The 20606-nt window shown below is 39.2% G+C and overlaps 1 protein-coding gene across 6 annotated transcripts in view; it reads left to right on the top strand.

Moving 5' to 3' along the window:
- The window catches only part of ZC3H13 (zinc finger CCCH-type containing 13), a 59171-nt gene extending 43614 nt beyond the window's left edge, over nt 1–15557 (top strand). For all 6 annotated transcript variants that reach the window (XM_050947018.1, XM_050947009.1, XM_050946979.1 and 3 more), the window contains 7 exons: nt 2913–3016; nt 3444–4439; nt 7553–8056; nt 10772–10918; nt 11708–11908; nt 13861–14024; nt 15066–15557. In XM_050947018.1, the coding sequence (XP_050802975.1) occupies nt 2913–3016; nt 3444–4439; nt 7553–8056; nt 10772–10918; nt 11708–11908; nt 13861–14024; nt 15066–15236 (2287 nt within the window). In that variant the 3' untranslated portion in view covers nt 15237–15557. The remainder of the gene's footprint in view (nt 1–2912; nt 3017–3443; nt 4440–7552; nt 8057–10771; nt 10919–11707; nt 11909–13860; nt 14025–15065) is intronic.
- The last annotated feature ends 5049 nt before the right edge of the window (nt 15558–20606 follow it).

Here is a 20606-nt window from a genome sequence, read left to right as displayed (position 1 = left end):
GCCCCTAGCAAATCTGAGTTCACTATGTCTCATTCAGATGTTACTATAGCAGATCCTTTGTTGAGGTTGTGTTGAGATTCTTGCTTAACAGAGGTTTCGTCTCATATTTATGTAAGAATAACATAGCATATCCTCCCTAAATTTATGGCATTTACTCTTTAAATACAGAATGCATTTTTTAAAAAAAAAATTAATTAGTTTAAATAATCAATTAAAAAGTTTAGAAAGATAATATAAATTTTATGCTTAACGTTTTTCTAGATCCTTCTAGCAAATACTTTCTTGATTCTCCATTGAAGTGATCTTTGTGTATTTCCATTAGTGGGATGCATTTCTGAGTTTTTGGAACTGTCTTTAAAGTAGTGCTTATTGGGACCACAAGACTAACCTCAGTCCTTTCTTTATGTAGCCAGCTGTGGATACTGTGATCTTTTCACTACACTCAAAGCAATTTCTTGGGTTTATTCAAAGCTCCTTTAATTTCTCAAATATTGTTGGTTAGCTAGTTTGTAAAGGAAATAGCTTGCACTGTTTCACTTTTAGGACCAGATCCTCAGCTGGCCCAGCAATACTTGAGAGTCTCATGCTCCTGATCAAGCTTTAAGTCATCTCCATTCCACTGGCACAATGAAATAGTTTAATGAAAGGGTTACATTTATTTGTGCAGGAGACAGTGCTTTCTTAGGCTATGTCTGTACTACAAAGGTAAGTCGACCTTTGTTAGGTCGACTTAGAGCCACCACATTAATTACTGCGGTGGCTGATGTCCACACTACCCTGTTTCTGTCAGTGTTGCACGTCCTCACCAGGAGCACTTCCACTGACTGAAGGGGGGCAATGTGGAGGATTGAAAGCCAGGGCTCTCAGGTCCATGCAGCTCCCCACTGGTAGCCCCGCTGCCCCCTCAGGCTTCTCACCTCAGCGCTCCCAGCAAGGAGCAGGGGGCAGCTGCCTATGGCGTCTCACCTCTGGTGGGGAGATCCACACCCAGAGTCTGGTCGGCTGCCATGCTCCCATTGTGCAGCCGACAGCCAAGGTAAAGAATTCAGTGTTTACACAGACACTGCATTGCCCTAACTACACCGACAGAAGCCCTGCGTCTCTCGTTGAGGTGTTTTTATTATGTCTTCGTAGCAGGGGAGTTACATCGGCAGGAGAAGCATTTCAGTGTGTAGATCTCCACTGTGTTGTTGACAAAAAATGACAAGGCCTCAGTTACTAGTGCAATTTTGGAACTCCCCACAAGAACAAAGAATTGCCTCAGACCTTTCCGCTTTCCTTTCCAAGTAGAAGGCATGCTTACAAATAAATGCAAAAAAACTAGGGCCCAGTTTAACCATTAGTTTAAGTTAGAGCAGTCTCCAGGTTGTTTATACTATATGCAGTTGCAGTAGCCCTCAAGGGCCCATTCTGCATCCAGATTTACAACAGTACAGCTGTTTTCAGGCAACCAACCCCTCCTTGACTCTAAATTACCAGTGATTCCAGCACTCCAGTAGAATTCTGAGGTGTCTCATCTTTGCAGCCTGAACACCACTTGAGTCATGCAAAGGAGTGGGAACAGGGGCCAGACTCTGGTCCTTTGTTTTTATTTTGGGCCTTGGTCAGATGTCTCTCCAAGGACTTGGACAGGAATGGCAGATTGATTTAAGTAGTATTCATCATGCTGCTACTTTCTTCTGGAAGTAGAAAGACACGTCTGTGTGTATGTACTTCCTGGGAAAAGCTTTTTTCCCTGGATCATTCTTGGTGTGGAGGACCTTTGCACTTGGAACCCAGATCAATAGTCAATGGGGGTTCTGTGCCTTTCTTACCAAGGCAGTCATATAAATATGCCAGGTCACGAGCAAGAATCTGTTGGTGTATTGGTGCTGAAGACACTTTTGGCACCAAATAGGTTTGTTCCACAGTGCCAGGATTTTCCTCAGTGCCAAGAAAGTTAGTTTTACACCCAAAGGCCATTGGGTGTGGGCTCCTTGTTGGCACCATCTCTTCTTCATCCTCGAGCAGGAACTCCTTTTAAGGTCACTTCTTTGTCATTTTTGGTTGTCTTACCAAGGGCAAGAAAAAGATCCTAAAGGGTTTTTGGTACTGGAATTCTGAGCATCATCCTAAAAGAAAGAGGATGAAACATCACTAAGGCTATGTCTACACTGCGCACTTTACAGCAGCACTTCTGTGCTACTACAGCCGTGCCGTTGTAAGGTACACAACGTAGCCGCTCTTTGTCAACAGGAGAGAATTCTCCCAGTGACAAACTAAAAGCACCTCAAAGCAGTAGCTTTGTTAGCGGGCAAGTATCTCCTGCCGACATGGTGCTGTCTATGCCGACACTTTTGTTGGTAAAACTTTTGTCAGTCGGGTATTTTTTTTTTCCCACACTTCTGATCAACAAAAGTTTTACTGCCGAAAATGCAGTGTAGACATAGCCTAAGAGTGTAAGGCTGGTGTGGCTGAATTGCCCACCATGGTGCTGCAGGTTATGACTACCCCTCTGGCATAGCCTGGGTTGCTGATTCGTAGGATTCCAGGTATCTGTATGGGCCAGTATGGGACCTTTGGCACAAAAATATTGAGATTAAGATCATCTCTTAAACAATACTTACCAAGTTTATAAATTCCTTTTGTCTAAAAAACAGTCGATCATCTTAAAAAATATTTTGTTTAAAAGTTGAGATGTCTCATCAGTGAAAGTATTTTAAGTATTTGGAGTGCAAATGAAAACTGATCTTACTTGAAACTTTGTTGCTAACGAAGCTAGAAAATTGTGGGACATCTTTTGGTATCTAGTATTTTGAGAGGTGCATAGAGTACAGTTACGTTACTGATATTTACAGAGATGATAAAGAAATACAGCTGCTGGTTTTTTAAAAGGCATCTGCGTGGAATTTGCATTTCTTTGTCCAATATAGGAAGCGTCACAGAAATGAAAGTAGCCCTAGTCCTCGTCCATCACCCAAGCGCCGCCGTGAGCATTCTCCTGATAGCGATGCCTACAACAGTGGAGATGATAAAAGTGAGTAGGAGTGGGTTGTCTCTGCCACAGTATACAGGCTAACCTGTAATTATGAAGAAGTTCCTTTCAACCTTAAATAGAAAATGAGGGATTAAGCTTCATCTCCCTGTTTTTTTTCACTGTAAGGCTGTTTTTCTTGTAGAGTGGTGGGGCTATGTATTAGACATACTATTTATTCTATATGCTAATATTGTTATAATGTATTGGTATTGTCCTGGGGCAGTAGCCACAACATTTGTCTTTAAGATGCATATCTATTAAAAGTGGAAAAAATCCATTAATACTGCAGCTGCTTAAAAGATTGAAGAATGTAGCTGGAAATAATAGATTGTTTTGATTGAAACTTCTTTTGGTATGTACAGGATGCACAACATGTGTATTTTCCCCCTTTCTGAATAATAAAAATACATATCTTTTCCACTTGTAGATGAGAAGCACAGGCTGCTAAGTCAGGTTGTGCGACCACAAGAATCCCGATCTCTCAGCCCCACGCACCTTACAGAAGACAGGCAGAGTCGAAAGCCAGAGAGAAAGGATAGTTCAAGACGTTATGAAGAATCAGAGTTCAAAGAGAGGGTTTCTTCAGGAGATAAACAGAGAGAGCAGAGAGAACAAACAGAAGTCACTGAAAGCTCACGAACCAGGGTTCAAGAGAGCTTAGGACATCACCCTTCTGAAGAACGAGATGCAGCTGATAGAATACATGAGGAGAATAAGAAGAAATCTAAAGTGCAGAAAAAGACCACAAAGAAAAAAAAAGATGATGATGTGGGGGTGGAACGGTACACTGAGTCTACTGTAGAAGAGGGCCAGGTGTTTTCACCCAAGAAAGTTCCAAAAAAGAAGAACGTTGAGAAGAAGCGTAAGAGGTCAAAGGGTGATTCTGAGGTTTCTGATGAAGAAATTGTCCCACACCATAAAAAGAAAAAAGGCCCAAGAACTCCCCCTGTAACAACAAAAGAGGAGTTGGTTGAAGCAGTACCTGAGAAAGCTGTGGCAGTAGAAACTGCTCCGAAAAGAGAAGAGACAACATTTAGTGACTGGTCAGATGAAGATGTTCCAGAACGTGGTGAAATCATTGTTCCAGAAAGAAGCACTGAAGAATCCCACAGAAAAAGCCATAGACTGAGGGGAGAAAAGATAGAAACCCCACATGTTACTATAGAAGATGCACCTCATCGCAAACCTGTGGATCAGAAGCGCAGCAGCAGTCTTGGTAGCAATCGAAGTCATACTTCAAGCAGACTTCGATCACCCTCCAATGAGTCTGCTCATCGCAGTGGAGATGACCAGACAGGTCGGAAAAGGGTCCTGCATAGCAGCTCCAGGGACAGAGAGAAAAAAAGCTTAGAAATCACCGGAGAACGAAAGTCTAGAATTGATCAGTTGAAACGAGGGGAACCCAGCCGCAGCACATCTTCAGGTAATAAGATACTGTACTTATGAGACAGTGTTATACTGTGTGAAAGTGAATAGACTTCACTTCCAAATCCTTCTAGCATGGCTTTAAGCTCTTGCTTTTCCTTTCATATCCAGTGAATCATCTTCTGCCTCCATAATAAAATTAGAGGGAATTGAATATTCCTTCAAATTATGATTTAAAACTCTTGACATCAATGGGGATGGATTATCCCTTTTCTGAGCCTGGAATAGTCAACAGGAAATAGCAATTTATGCTGTCAGTTAAAACATATCTGGAACTAATTAAACTTTTAAATTAGAAAAGCTCTTATGCTAACACAGAGCACAGTAGTAATTTTATTATATAAAATGTACTTTAACAATTATAAACAAATTGAAATTAAATTTTAATATTGAAATTATGCAATGATGTGCATGAAGTTAAATTTTACATGTTTCAGGGAGCTATGTTCAACGTGGTTCCTGAGAGAAATTTGCAGTGAAGTCACTAGGTTGCGGCCCTTAATAGAAAGTTTAATATAAATGAAAATTCTGAACCTAAATAATCAATTGGAACTGAATTGCTTAGTTTTATGCGTGTGGAGAGTGAGGAAAACAGGCAAGAAATTATTTAAGATATTAGGCCCCTTCATTGGAGAGTTTCTGTCCTCATTAAACAAACTCGCTGTTAGAGAGCTCCAGCTTTCTTCTTGTTTCCTGTACTATATCATAAATAACTTAGCAGTACTGAAAATGCTTTTCACCCACTTGGCAGATGAGGAATGTTAGATGTTTCCCTGATAGAGACATTGGTGGATGTTCCTCCATATGAAAAGAGAGCAGGGAAGAAGCAAGAGCAGCCTGGATGTTGTCAGGACAAAATTGGCATGGGAAACATACACCTGTGTCCCATACACTGATTTATTTTTTAACCCTTTCAGATGGCAGATAATTTTTGTGTTGAGGCATAGTCAGCAATCTGAGATTGCTGCTGTGGGGTTGAAAGACTTGACCTGACCCCTGACCAGATTGTATTTTTTTCCAAGTCTTTATTTTTCTTCTTGTTTGTTTCAGGTAGGCTGTTATACTGAAAAAATTTGATCTTGCTCCGGGGGGTGGATGGTCTTTTAGTTAAACTTTAATTACTAAACCATGAACAGAGGATTCAATCCTCCTAGGATGTTAAAATATGTCCATGTTATGTATCCTTGTTTTATTTACAGATTCCATTTTAAGGTGAAATCTCCATTACCACCTTTTGTGGTGATGTTTCTGTTGTCCAAATTATTCCCTATAATCTTCTATGAAAAAATGTGGCTGTGACTTGCAGTTGTTTCCTCAGGTGTCTGGACAAGCTTCCAGAATCATCTTCTGCTCTTTCTAGTCCAATTCAGTTCAAATTAGGATAATAATCATACCAAGCTTCTCCTAAAACTTCTTGATTTAGCATCAAGAAAATGGGCTTTGTGCCACACTTTGTAAACCTGACAGGTTCAAATATGTAAAGGTTTTCCATAAACAAAAGGAAGTATTTTTTCACACAATGCACAGTCAACCTGTGGAACTCCTTGCCAGAGGATGTTGTGAAAGCCAAGGCTATTACAAGGTTCAAAAAAGAATTATATAAATTCATGGAGGATAGGACCATCAATGGCTATTAGCCAAGATGGGCAGGGATGATGTCCCTAGCCTCTCTTTGCCAGAAGCTGCGAATGGGCAACGGGATGAATCACTTATAGACTCATAGACTCATAGACTCTAGGACTGGAAGGGACCTCGAGAGGTCATCGAGTACTTGATGATTACCTGTTTAATATTAATATTCTGCATTCTGTACTTGATGATTACCTGTTCTGTTCATTCCCTCTGGGGCACCTGGCATTGGCCGTTGTCGGAAGACAGGATGTTGGGCTAGATGGTCTGACCCAGTATGGCTGTTCTTATGTTCTTATAATAAGATACTGTCAAGAACACAAATATACCCATATGAAAATAAACAGCATTTACACATGCTATTTAAAGTTATGGATCTTTAAACCCAATAGCAAGCTTTTTATAGGTAATGGTTTCCTTTAAGTGATATTGGACACAATATTTGTTTTAAACTTTTAAGAAGCCTTTAAATGGTTTTGCAGACAATTGGGCAGCAGTTACTTGGTCCTTTGTCTCTATCCTATAGTCTTGCTGCTGGGCAGTGGTTGTGTGTGATGACCTGACAGTACCGTCAGCCTTTCTACTGGGTCTTTAACTTCAGTGGGGGAAGAAAGCTAAACTGGTAGCTCTTAGTTAATAGACATGCCAGTCTTCGTAATTTGCACATGCATAGGACCTTTCATTTAAAGATTGTTGAAGGCAGATAAGGAATGTATAAAAAATATTTTCACCTGCTGTGGAAATATGGCCGTATCTGTTTGAGCAAAGCTGTTTTAACATTTCATGCAGTGCTACAAAATACTTGTCAGTGAAGAATACAGAAGCTGAATGGAATTGCAGGGGGAAATTAGGCAGAAACCATTGCTTGATTTGAAATGGTTCATGATTACAAGTGATCAGGTCATTGGTTTTCCTCTTTTACGGGATAGAATGCACCCTCCACCAACATACTATTTCCTAAAAGCATGCTGGAGAATTGGTTCAGTACTGACTTGCGGAAAATACCCAACTGTGGCAAGAAGTTTGGCATATCCTGGAGGGCCCCAATCAAATGTTAATCTACATCTTGCTTAAATTTGACATATGATGGGATTACAGAACAAATTTATTTGCCAACGATGGCTTTATTGGATTTCAGAATGGCAAATTTTCAAAATGATGACACTTGTTTTCCCTTCTTTTGTTTCACAATCAAAATACATAAATACCTACAGTTTGATTTTAAAGAAGCAGTTTTTAGCTATTGAGAAATGTTTTGTGGGGGAGGAGGAAGGGGATAATTAAGAGAGAAGTCATGCCCTTGAATAAGGTCAAATACATAGAAGTGATTTTATGAAGAAATCTTCATTCTGTGTTCTTGCCCTCAAAGGTCTGTTTTGACAGCAGAGTCTGTAAAGCTTTGATATTTTTGTCTGTTTTAATACAGATACATGTGTACTGCATTCACTTGCTACAGTCATGTCTCTTTAATATTTTATTCAGATCGTCAAGATTCAAGAAGCCACAGTTCAAGAAGAAGTTCTCCTGAATCAGATCGTCAGGTCCATTCCAGATCTGGGTCCTTTGATAGCAGGGAGAGGCTTCAAGAACGAGATAGACATGATCACGATCGTGAACGAGACAGAGAAAGGAGGGATGGAAGGCAGAGAGAATGGGACCGGGATGTAGATAAAGACTGGCCACGGAATCGTGACAGAATCAGAGAGCGAGAGAGGGAAAAAAGAAGAGACTTGGACAGGGAAAGAGAGAGACAACTTCCTGATACTACTGAAAGAGACAGGGACAGGGACAGAACTCTTGACATTTCTTCTCAAACAGAGACGACAAAGCGCAATGAACCAAAACTGGACAGGGATCATGAAAAGGAATCTGATGGGGTTTGCCGGGACACTGCAGCTTTGGAGAAGGAAAGGACAGAAAAGGACTTGGGAACTTCACAAGGATTTGAAGATGGAAATGAAGCTGAGAAAGTGGAGAGCTTAGAAGGTGAGATGTTCTGGAACAGAAACTAGTATGTCAATTATTTTATGCCTTCTCTTTTTAACATAACATCAAACTACAGTAATTAGAATTATTTGCTACTGAAAGGTCACTCTCTGATATGCAGATTGGCTCCAGCTTTTCCACTGTGGAAGCAGGTACCCTGAGAGAGAATCCCTATGAGCAGCCTTTTTAGCATGTGCTTTGTTAATTGTGTACTTCCAAAGCAGTTTTGAGACAAATAAACATAAATGAGACAAGGTATAATTTGCTTAGGCACTAAATTTCTGAATAGTCAGGTGGCTTAAAGAATAAAAATTCCCTTTTCTTCCTCACCCCTTTACACCATTAGCCTTTTTCTCAGTGTGGGAGTGACAGCTCAGGAGGGTATTGGTAAGAAGAGTCAAAGGGGAAAACTGTAGAAAAATAGAAAGCATTTTAGGAGAAGAAAAATTGACAGTCTTATTTTCCTACATTTTAAAAAATGTTGCATCAATCATATTATTTTTTTCCACAGAGCCAGTTGCCAGAGAACTGACGATGGTATAATTTTAAGATGTGTATAGTTCTTAGCATATAATAGATAGGTCTTGTCCAGGAATAACTTCAGAAAAGTAATTTTATTCAACACAGAGAAAATATGCTAGTTTTTCTGGCTCTGAAAACGTGTGTGCTGAGTTTAAGAAACAAAGGTAATATAGACAAGGGCAAACACTTAAATCGAAAACTATATTTAAAACGCACTGAGGAAGAGTGGAATTAAGTAGCTTGAGTCTTGCACTTGAGAGACTGAAGCAGGGAAAAATTCCATAACCTATTTGGAAAAATCTAAAAAAGCAAGCACAAATTTGTGACTGAATAAGAAACTGTATTCTCAGTGCATGTCTCGCTGACATTCAGTAAATTCTTCCTGATATGTTTATATTGTCCATACCTTCTCCCAAAGGATCACATACTTTCCTTCCCTAATTATTTTGTCACTCGGCCTTTCCTGGTTGTATTGTATTCTTTTTAGCAGTCTGAAATCTGTTTATATTTACCTTTTTAATTACAGCATAGTTTTGTCTTAATTTATATCTTTTCCTAGACACACACAACAAAAAATAATTCACTTCCAGTGATTCAAAGCAAAATCTTGTTTAAAATGGGAGCTAAAACAAAAGCGTGATGCACATTCTTTCTCCTGATTATTACCTAATAACTTTGGTTGTTGGATTTGAATTATGGCTCGTGCACATGTTGTTGTGTGCCACATATGTTGTTTCATAAGGAGGTCATTCGACTTTTGAAAATCAGAAAATATCTGCTCTACTCAAGCATGTAGTTGAGAAAAAAATGTGAACTGGTGTGTTCAGTAGTACAGTATTCTACTAGAAAATAGAGGATGTATCATGAAAATCTGAAGTTTTGTTATGCAAGTGTTGACACTGAAAATTATGATGCGATCCAGAGTGAAATTTAGTGTAGTCTAAAGATTTCCCTTTAGAGAGAAAAGAGAGCGTATCTTAGCACAACTTTCAACTCTGATGTTGGTGCAACATCAACTGTCTTGTTCTGTTTAGGTTACAGTCATTGTCTATAGGCCTAACATAAAATGTGTGAGGATTTAATTACTTAATTATGATTTTGTGTTGAACGTTTAATATGTTTGCTTCAAGTGAAGACTTTAATGATGCCAGAGATGCTGTACTCCCTGCAAAGCAGTGACAGGTGTTCTGAGTAGTTAATTTACACTCTTATTATTGTCTTTCTCTTAGTTTTCTGCATTGATTTCTAATTTTTTAATGTATCAAGGGCAAGCAAATTGTACCCTTGGATGCAGCTTTCACGCAAGGAGAATTTCGCTTCTGGGTGAAAAAGACAGTTGGCAGTATTTCTGCTACACTCTGCAAGGAGAGGGTATCTGTACATTCCAGTTCTTTCTTGATCAGAGTCCTGCTGGCAGAGGCTGCTCACTCAGTGGATTGAATCAGTACATCTTCTAAGTGCCCAGATCCAGAAAGTCTTCTGCTTGTAGATGCTGTCTTCGAGGTGACTTATGGAATGGATGGCCACGAGTTGGCTGTACACATCCTTATCTGGATTGTGCAAACCCATCTGGAGTGTGGGTTGCATGTGGGCTTGTGCTGGTGCATCACTGCTTTGGGTGGGCTTTCAATCCCAGAGGAGGGGCAGAGTCCCAGCCATTTCTCCATGGGCCTCAAGATGACATAATTACAATAACTTATGACATCCGTGTGGTGTTTCTAATTTGAAGGATCAAATTTAGGGGTGATGCGTAAGGTTATCTAGGTTGCAAATTATCAAACAAGTGAAACAGAGATTAAGGGAACCTGGTGTAACCTTCTTTAAGCTCCTTGCTATAACTTCTCAGAAGGGGGCTTGAAAGTGTAAAATACATATACCTACCTTCATGTAACAGACAGCAGTGTAAGTATTCCTTTTAAATTTGACCCTGAGTATGCATGCTGCCTAATATTGCACAAGTAGAAATTGACCTGAGCCAAGTTAAATTCAAGAGTTTTTATTATCTACCAGGTGGGAAAAATTATTTGACCACCCACAGAACTGAACAGCTTCTATCAGTGTTGAATGTGCTTCCACAAGAAAGCTATCAGGTTTATTTGCTCAAGCCTATACATGCTGTAATCTAGTTATCAGGACACTGAAATATTAAAAAATGACAGTTTTTAAGCTTACAATGCATGTCTGTTTCTGTAGGAGAAGACGAGGCCAAGATAGATGATGTACAGTCACTAGGGTCTGCTGCTGGAGAATATGAGCCAATCAGTGATGATGAACTAGATGAAATTCTGGCAGGTGATGCTGAAAAGAGGGAGGATCAACAGGAGGATGAGAAGATGCCAGGTAAAATGTATAGTAAATCCCTTTTTGCTAGCAGTTGAATGCAAAAGTTGGACCAGCTGAATGAATAGGTATCTCTGTATCCCATTCATTATTATTACTAGGGAACTGGTGTGTTAAAGGGACAGGAAATTTTAGAGATACTGTAATGGTTCCAAGATTCATATTTTTCAATGTATCTTAATGGATTGACTGCCTATCAACCTACCCAAAGTAGGAAAGGCATTTCCTGCTAAGTCCTGTGGCTACAACATACCTGCTGCGTTAGACAAAAACACAGCTCCCATTCTGTCCAGTAAATCACGTCTCCTTAAAGAGCAGATGTATTTTATTGCCTGCACCAATGCTACAGCAGAGAATAGCAGCCAAAGGTCTAATCTATACACCAATCAGTTAAATATTTTAAATCAGGTCCATTGTAGTATGTTCTTAGTTGTACTATGATTTCTATGCCTACTGAAGTGACTATTTCCAGACCCGCAGATTCAGCAGAGCCCAAGCAGTCTGTTCATCAGGAGGTTTCAAGAATATTAAAAACAGAAATTGGGTTTTCTTTTTAAATACAAGCAAGAGATGTAGATTTTGGAGGAATCCCTTAATTCAGTTTACCACCAGCGTCATGAGTTTGACACCATAATCTAAATTCTGAAATACAAAATAATTCACCTTTTGAGAGAGCTTCTGAACAATATTCAGCTGATTTATACTGCCTTGAAGACACCAGATGAAGCTAGCCATTCATAATAAGGGATGTTGATGTGATAGCTCATTCTCCATTGTATCTTTCTGCAGATCCTGTTGATGTAATAGATGTAGATTGGTCCAGTCTTATGCCAAAGCAACCAAAAGAGCCACGGGAGCCTGGGGCAGCACTCTTAAAATTCACACCATGTGCTGTTATGTTGAGAGTTGGCATTTCCAAACGACTGGCGGGCCCTGAACTCTTCACCAAAGTTAAAGAAACCTGCCAGAGAGGTTTAGAAAAACCTAAAGGTAATTCTGTTTCCTGCGGGGATAAAATTCCATCTCAGGATTAGAAAGTGACAAGGCCCTGGCTGGGATTTAGCTGGGGTTGGTTCTGCTTTGAGCAGGGGGTTGGACTAGATGACCTCCTGAGGTCCCTTCCAATCCTGATTTTATATGATTTATAAAGTGTCTTTGAAAAGAAAGAACTAGTAAGCATTTTAGTTTCAAGATGCACATAGATTTTATGTTGATACTTGCTGGTATAAGTATATATTTATATTATTGTAGTGGCTCCATTGATCTAGGCTGATTTGTGTTTACTTTTTCACCTATTCATATACGTGGATCTCTTGCTTCTATTAGTGAATTGAAGTACAAAAGAAAGAAAATCCTTTTGGGGATTCTTGTTTGTTTATCCATTTTCTAACAAGTGATAGAATTTAAATCTCTAGTCTTTATTTAGTTGTTTCCTCCCCATCTACTATTTACAACTGTTTCCTCTTGGGACCCAGGTGCTTAGCTGTGAAACAGTCTCTTTGAGCAACAGCATCTGGTACCTTGGCAGACTCCTGGTTACAGGCAGGCTTTGAAGTTGCATTTTGGTCTGTCATTTACTTGAGCTCCTGATTAGCCATCTGTATTGTCTTGGCAATTTCATTGTTGTTTTCTTTGACCCATCCTTGATTCTGAGTACTTCTTTACTTTAACCTTGTCTGAAAAATGTCCTGCTCAGTTTAGTCAAAAGATCACTTTGTAAGTGGATTAAAACATGTCCCCATGTCCCTGTATGCATTCTGCCTAGATCGCTGCATTAGCCTTCAAACCTTTATCCATTAGACTTGTCCCAGGTCCCTTGCTTTTTACAGTGCCAAATGTGAGACTTCATGTAAAATGCTCTCTGCCAAGCACCAAATAAAACAGTTTTTGATATCTTGATGTCAATGACTTGTACCAAAGGCCATGTAGTATATCACATTTGTCTTTGTAACTTAAGTTTTTCGATCACACTGTTAAGCTTTTAATATGTTATCCTTTCGTTTTTACATTAATCAGAGGTGGGTTTGGATACATCCTCTCCTTATTCTTGGATTGATGGCAGTGTTCTCTGGGTTAGAGGTTGTGACCTGGAAAAGAGCAGATAGAAGCTCAGGTCCAAATCCACAGTTCTCTGTGATTCCCCCAACCTCATTGTTTTGCTGCTGCCCACTGACACTTCTGGCAGAGATATTATACGAAACATAGAGGAAGTATTAATGCTTCCATTCCAAATAGTATTAACAGGGTAGTTTTTGGGGGGTGGGAGTGACTCATAGGAAATGTGTGCTAGTTAGAATATCGATTTTTCTGACTTGTTCTCCATGGTTCCTGGGCACCTTTTTGCCATCTTTTTTGCGTCACCCTTTTGCAGAGTGAGAAGTGGCAACTGCACTAAGGAAAGGGGAAATATTCTACATCTCACGTCTGTTTAGCCACATGTGGCCCGTTTTGATGGTGGTGTACCCATTGGTCATTGGTGATACACAAAAGGGGAACATAGGACTTTGATTAATGCCAACTTTGAACCCCCTTGTCTTCACCCCATTCTTCTAATCATGGAAGAAGCCCATTCTTCCCTTCTAGAGCTGTGCCAAAGTTTTTTTAACCCTCAGTTATGACTGCCGTCATAGTCCTTTCTCTCCAGTGCGCAGAAGGTGAAAGTGCACTCATTCTAGACTCTTCTATTTAATGCTGCTCCACCAATCAGTGGAATGGGTGAAGTGAGGAGCTGTTTGTATTCTTCTCAGAGGCCAAGGGTTACCCCATCTATTTCCTCTAATACTGAGTTCAACTTTGGGCAAGAATTTTAGAAATAATACATGACTATGGAGTTTGTAAATCACATGTGAGAATTTTTACCTTCAATAAATACACTTTTCTGTGGGACAAAAAATATTTCACAGTCGGCAAAGCTATTCTTATATATGCTGATCTCTTTGTAGATGCAGAAAATCTGTTTGAACATGAACTTGGGGCCCTGAACATGGCTGCATTACTGCGAAAAGAAGAGAGAGCAGGTCTTCTTAGTAACCTTGGTCCTTGCTGTAAAGCCCTGTGCTTTAGAAGGGATTCGGCAATTCGCAAGCAGCTAGTGAAAAATGAAAAGGCAAGAGCATGAATTACATAAAGCATTTAAAAATAAGAACATGAATTGTCTTTGCCTTCAAAATATTTTTACAATGATATAACCCTTTCTTCTGATATAGTTTATATGTTGTTGCTGGTCTATTTTTCTATTCTTGCCTCCCTCCACGCACAAATAATTAGACTTGGCAGAATTTGATATTTTTTTTTTAAATGTCAGTGGATAATATCAGTTTATATTTAAGCATTTTTTCAATTTGTATTGATTTAAATTTTCACAGTTGTGCAAAATTAAGGGAGTGGTCAAGTCAGACTATAATTGGCAGCAGATGTTGACATTCACAAAGTTGAAGTTTTATAACTGTTAAAACAAAGGTTGTCAACATCACATGTCAAACCTTACAAAACGAATATCCTTAAATCAAAGAGAGTTCTCAAGCAGCTTTTCCTATCTCTTATTCTTGATTATTGATGGAAATATTTTTTGTCTGTATGTGTGCAGTGAAATCAAGGTTTACTGACCAAAATCTAGTGGAGAATGGACTTCCGTTGGTATTAAGTGGTTATGGGATTTTTATTTTACTTTAGCCTAAGAGGTTAATTTTGAGATGTGTTACTAGGGGTGAGTGCTCCCTTGTATGCTAGATTTTATTTAAATTCCAGGAACATGCTTTTATAAAGATAGAATGTATAAATTAAAATAATTTAAAGAAATGTGGTTTCAGGGATGGTTTTTGAATAATTCCTTGATGTTTTTGGATTCTATGGACTTTTGTACAAATAATGTTTGTAAAAGTATAGTTTTCTAGTTTAGGAATGTTACTAAATATTTGTTCCTGTAAAAAAATGTTTTCTCTAAGGACTTCGTCAGTTGTCACATGCTGAATTAGGTTTCTCGACTTTGCGTGTCAATAGACAAGGCAAAATTACTGTTAGAATTAATGCTAGGAGGAACCATTTTCAAGGACATACAGTTAACATTTAATTATTGAGGATATTTGAGTCTAATATCTCAACCCACTTGTCAAAAAGCCACTAATTTTTCTTTCTTCGATCCAAACAGGGCACAACAAAACAGACTTACACGAATTCTCCAGTAGTAGACAGTGACTTGTTAAGGTTGAGTCTACGGTTATTTAAACGCAAGACTGTGTGCCAAGGTCCTGGGCAGGAAAAGACAGAAGATAGTAAACTTCCACAACCAAATATCCAGCAGGAAGTATGTGTGTCTTAAGCCAGTATCCACTTTGGAACTCCATCTAGTTTATCTCCCATCAGTAATATTGATATTTATACCCTTTGAACTTTCTGATTTGGTTGGAAAGCAGCTGTAAGACATTGAAGAAAAGACTGTTTTTACAGGTAATTCTATTGTGTTTGGAGGGAATAATTAATAGTAAAAATACAAAGATCTTTGTTTTCTGTTCATTTCAACATTTATAACATTGAATCTTATAATGTGACATACTTGTTTTATGCATCAGTGTAATAATTTCAAGATGTCCATTTTTAGAAGTCTATTACATCACCTGATATTAAAGGAAGAAGAAAACTGTCTGTGTATCTTTTTTTCTTCATTCTGAAATAATTTTTCATGGGGCCAGTCATTTATATATTATTACAGATACTTAAAAACAATGTGACCATCAAAATGAAATCAAATCCAGCCTTTTTTAGGTAGCTCTGCATAAAGGCAACTAATTTTTACCATAATGCTTTCCTAGTATGCAGGCATCCAGCTTTTCAGTTATGCACAGCAAAATGCTAATAGTGTAGCTTTTAGAGAATCATCTTTTATTTTTAAAGAAAATATGCAGCTTTGTTGTATGCACATGTGTAGGTGTATTTATACCTGAATAGGGTATGCGTTTTGTATAAGTTTTACCATTTTGGTTTTATGCTTATTAAAGTAAAACATGGCCCATACATAACTTTCGTTCTTTCTATCTCTTTCATGTTAACATTTTTGGGAGCTTATATTACTTTAATTCTGTTGAGGTCTTCCCCAGGTGCATTATGAGCAATTAATCTTTTTGTGATTTAATGTGTATTTTAAACATACGCCAGTAGTTTAAACAGAGCAAGAGTTAACGTTCCTGTTCTGTCTAGGCTTTAAAAGTGCTCTAGCTTATTTTATAACTACAAGGCAGCCTTTGAGCTGAATGTATTAACTCATAGCTTCCAATTGTGTTAAAGCCTATTTTAATCTTCTTTTCTGAAATACACGTTTTATTGCTTAAAACAGTCTTGTGTAAGACTGCAGTACACAAAATAGATTCACTGTTTGATATTTAATTACAATGAACTTTCTTTCTTCACCTTCCCTGTAAAACTGTCGGGATCTGTATACACATTGAATGTGTAGAAGAATATTTTTCACTTTTCCCTATAAAGAATGCAAAATAGAGTAGATTTGATGGGCTAGTGGTGGCATGTGTTTCACTCAGTGGCTGTTTGCATTAAGGGCCAAATGCAACACTGATACATACACCTTCATCTAATGGTATTGCATGAAATCAGCACTGAATTCAGCCCTAATAATCAGGTATGTTCTTTTGCTTCCAACGTGACAAGAAATGTGAGTGCTGTGGAGAGGCTTTGCTTTGCCTTGCCTGTGATTGCAGAAGTGCATTACAGTGCTCTGCAGGAAACCTGGATGCTTTGGGAGTAGCAGTGAGGGACTCGGAAAAAAGTTCTATGGAACCCATCTCAGTCATTGCAACAGCAGGCCCCAAAAAGTGATGTGAATGTGTTTATAGGTGGGGAAGTCCTCCAGTTTTGGAGAACATAAGAGTTGCCAGGAATCCTGTCTGAGAGAGGCCAATTCAGGATATAAGTTACAAACCCTGAAAATTTAGCTAATTTTACAATAATTTAGGGAAGGGGAACTTCAGTTCTGTCCACTGGCTATAAAACGTTTAGTCTAACTCTACTTCCTGAACCATTCCTAATGTTATCAGGGATTGTATCAAAAATAGCCTCTCATCTTTTGAGACTTGCTGTTCCAATAAACAATTTTTTATGCCATTACAAACAGTATTTGCTAATTTGTGTCCTGAAGTGACATTTCTGTAGCAGAAGTGGGTCATTGTAATGATTCTAGCAGTCTCCTCAAGTTCTTTCAGGGATGACTCATTAGCCTCAGTTTCAGTGTGGTGTGATCAGTCATATGCGCACACTGTACAGTATTTGTATTCTAACCTGGAATTTCTATTAATATGCAGTTCACCCTATTGATGATATACCCAGTTGGTGCTAGGAGGTTTTCAGGCATCTTTTCTTTTAAAAAAAGAAACCTAAAGCAGTCCTGGCTCTGAAAAGGCTATGCTGCAGTAGTTCTCAATTTGCTGCCTGTGGGCCACTTGCAGCCTAATCAGCACCATTTGAGGAGGAGGGATCGCTCAGGGGTTTGAGCATTGGCCTGCTAAACCCAGGGTTGTGAGCTCAATCCTTGAGGGGGCCATTTAGGGATCTGGGGCAAAAATCTGTCTGGGGATTGGTCCTGCTTTGAGCAGGGGGTGGACTAGACCTACTGAGATCCCTTCCAACCCTCATATTCTATGATTCTATACAGGTAGTATATATATTGTGTGGATGCAGCCATGTTATACACATATGGGGCCGACAATGGTAAATAGGTAGAGAACCACTGCTGTAGTGTATACCAGATATAGTGAGTGTGAGCAACAACCAATGAGATAGGAATGTGACAAAATTAGTTCCATTTGGTGACTCTTCTGGCCCTTTCCATCCAGAAATTTTTCTTTTGGGCATTTATAGAATCCTTATAAGTGGTTGTCTAAATCTTTCACGCTATAATACAGATTGCTGCAAGGCTACCAACTTCTTTTTCGACGTTCACCCACTGATTACTTCTAAAAAACATTCTAGAGCCAGCCAGGAAGGTCTCCATGGACTGGAGATCGAGAGCCATAGCATGCCTCCTGGTACGCCTTCTAGCCCTGTGGTTAGCACATACACCTGGAATGTGAAAGAGCTCGGTTCGAGTTCAAGAAGAAAGAAAGGGAATGTACCTTACAGTAGCTGGAGTTCTTTGAGATGACTTTGTGCACGCAGGTGCCACTGTCAGCCTCCTTCCCCATTGAGCCAGTCTTTTACCTAACTAACTATCTGTGGTGGGTGGGGCTGCTTTACCTTTTTATACTCTAGGGAAGGTGGTGTGAGGGAAGGGCGAGGGGACACGTGTGAGGCCACAATGGACATTGGTGGCTAAAAGATTCTAGGTTTGTGCCCAGGGGGACCATACATTTACAATAGCGAGCTGTGTGGACACAGGCATCTCAAAAAAGTCCAGTTACTGTAAGGTAAGTAACCTCTCCTGGGAGGGGGACACAAATATGGGTCAGGATTAGGTGCGGTACAAACACTTAAAGATGGTCCCTGTCCTAAGGAGCTGAGAAACTAATAAAAGGTGAGACAGACAAGAAGAGCACAAAGAAACAGTAAGACAACATTTGACAGTGTGATGGGCTGCAGTGCTAGCGCACCAGCTGCCTAACAGCTGTCTGGATTTTTTGTAGGCATGATGGCAGAGGAAAGTTTTGAGGGGGCAATCAAATCCATAAATAGGGAAAGGATGCTATTTAAGAAGACAGTCTCAGAAGGTGTAAGGACTGCTGAGCAACAAGGGAACTAGGGAGGCAAGGAGTAAACAGATCTGTCTAAAGGGAAACGTTCAAGAGATTATTCAAACCAAACAGAAATCCTTCAAAATTTGGAAATTTGACACTAGGAGGACACATTATAGCAGGTAAGATGTTAGAAGGGTTAAGATGGAATTCAGAGAACAAATAGCTAAAGGTATAAAAAAACAAAAAGATCAGGAGCAGGCAGCTCTCTTCCCACCACCAGCAAAAAGTTGGTCTGTTGGTTTCCAAGGGGATAAAAGGAGTAATTAAGGTTCTGAGACACTTGAATAATGTCTTGAGTCAGTCTTCACCACAGAGGATGTTTGTGGAGATACCGACCTCTGTCCTGCTCTTTTTTGGCAACAAAGGGCTTGTCTTCACTACTGAGTTACATTGGCACAGCTGCGTTGATGTAGTGCGTCTGGTGAAAATGTGCTATGTTGACTGGAGAGCGCTCTCCTGTTGATGCAAGTACTCCATCTCAACGAAAGGCGGAAGCTATGTAGGTGTGAGAGAGCATCTCCCATCAACATAGCATGGTAGAGACACCGCTTTAAGTCAATGTAACTTACATTGCTTAGGGAGGTGTTTTTTCACACCCCCTGAGTGACATAAGTTACATCAACTTTAATGGTAGCGTAGACAAACCCAAAGGTGAGGTAATATCAAAGACTATAGTGTCAGAAGATGGGCTGGAACAAATTGATGTAAAAAGCAAGGCACCCCTAGACGGCATACATACAAGAATTCTGAAGGAGTTGTGAAGTGGCTGAGCTGTTGGCAAAAAACAATCAATCTCTCATTAGAAATAGCTAATGTATGAGAGGAGTGTTGGGTAGCAATTGTACCTGTATTGAAAAAAGACTCTGGCATCATCTGGGTAATTAGACTAGTAAGATTTATATCTGTACTAGGCAAATTTGTTGAAATGATCATTAAAATTAGAGTAAAACACCTGAAAGTTAAATATGATAGTCTAACCATGGTTTCTGCAAAAGAAAGTTGACTTAGTTTGTTTAGGCTTTCAAAAGACCTGTGATGTGATTCCTCATGAGGCTGTTAAAGAAACTAAACAGTCAAGAGGCAAAGTATTGTGGATCAAAAGCTGGCTAGAAGACAGGACACAGAGGCTAAATGATCAGTTTTCTTCATGGTAAAAGGTTAACAGTGGGGGTGCTTTAAGATTCTATTCTAGGTCCTGTGTTTAATATAATAATGACATGGAAGGGTGGTGGTGAGAGAGAGAGGGTAAGTAGTGAGGTAGCAAAAGTTTCAAATTATACACTTATTTAGATTAGTTAAAACCAGAGAGATCTGTGAGGAATTTCAGAGACCAAACTAAAGTGAATGGATAACATGATGGCAAATGAAGTTCAATGTTGACAAATGCAATTAATGCACATTGAACAATTTGCATGTCTTTCAGGGTTCTAAATTAACTATATCAATCCAGGAAAGGGAGCTGAGGGTAACTGCAGATAGTTCAATGAACACTTGTGCTCAATGTACAGCTGCAGTCAAAAAAAGCAAAAATGTTAGAATGCATAGGAAATGGGACAGAGAATAATATGGAAAATGTAATCATATATAGTCAATAGTGCAGCCTCATCAAGAATACTCTTTGTTATATTCATCCCATCTCAAAATAATATTGCAGAACTAGAAAAGGTTCAGAGAAGGGGACAAAAATGATGAGGGACATGGAAAAACTCATAAAACGAGATTAAAATTATTGGGTTTGTTTACCTTGGCAAGGAGATGAATGAGAGTACGTAATAAAATACATGAAATAATGGTACAGAAAAAGTGGACGGGGAGCTTTTGTTCTCCTTGTCTCATAACACAAGGAGACATTCAATGAAATGGAGAAGTGGCAAATTCAACTGATAAAAGGAAATATTTTTTCAGTGAATGTTGCATATTATTGTGTCCATACTGAGCAACATGTGCTCTGT

This window comes from Gopherus flavomarginatus, chromosome 1, assembly GCF_025201925.1.
Source record: "Gopherus flavomarginatus isolate rGopFla2 chromosome 1, rGopFla2.mat.asm, whole genome shotgun sequence".
Classification (NCBI taxonomy): Eukaryota; Metazoa; Chordata; order Testudines; family Testudinidae; genus Gopherus; species Gopherus flavomarginatus.
This window is presented reverse-complemented; position numbering and strand designations above follow the sequence as displayed.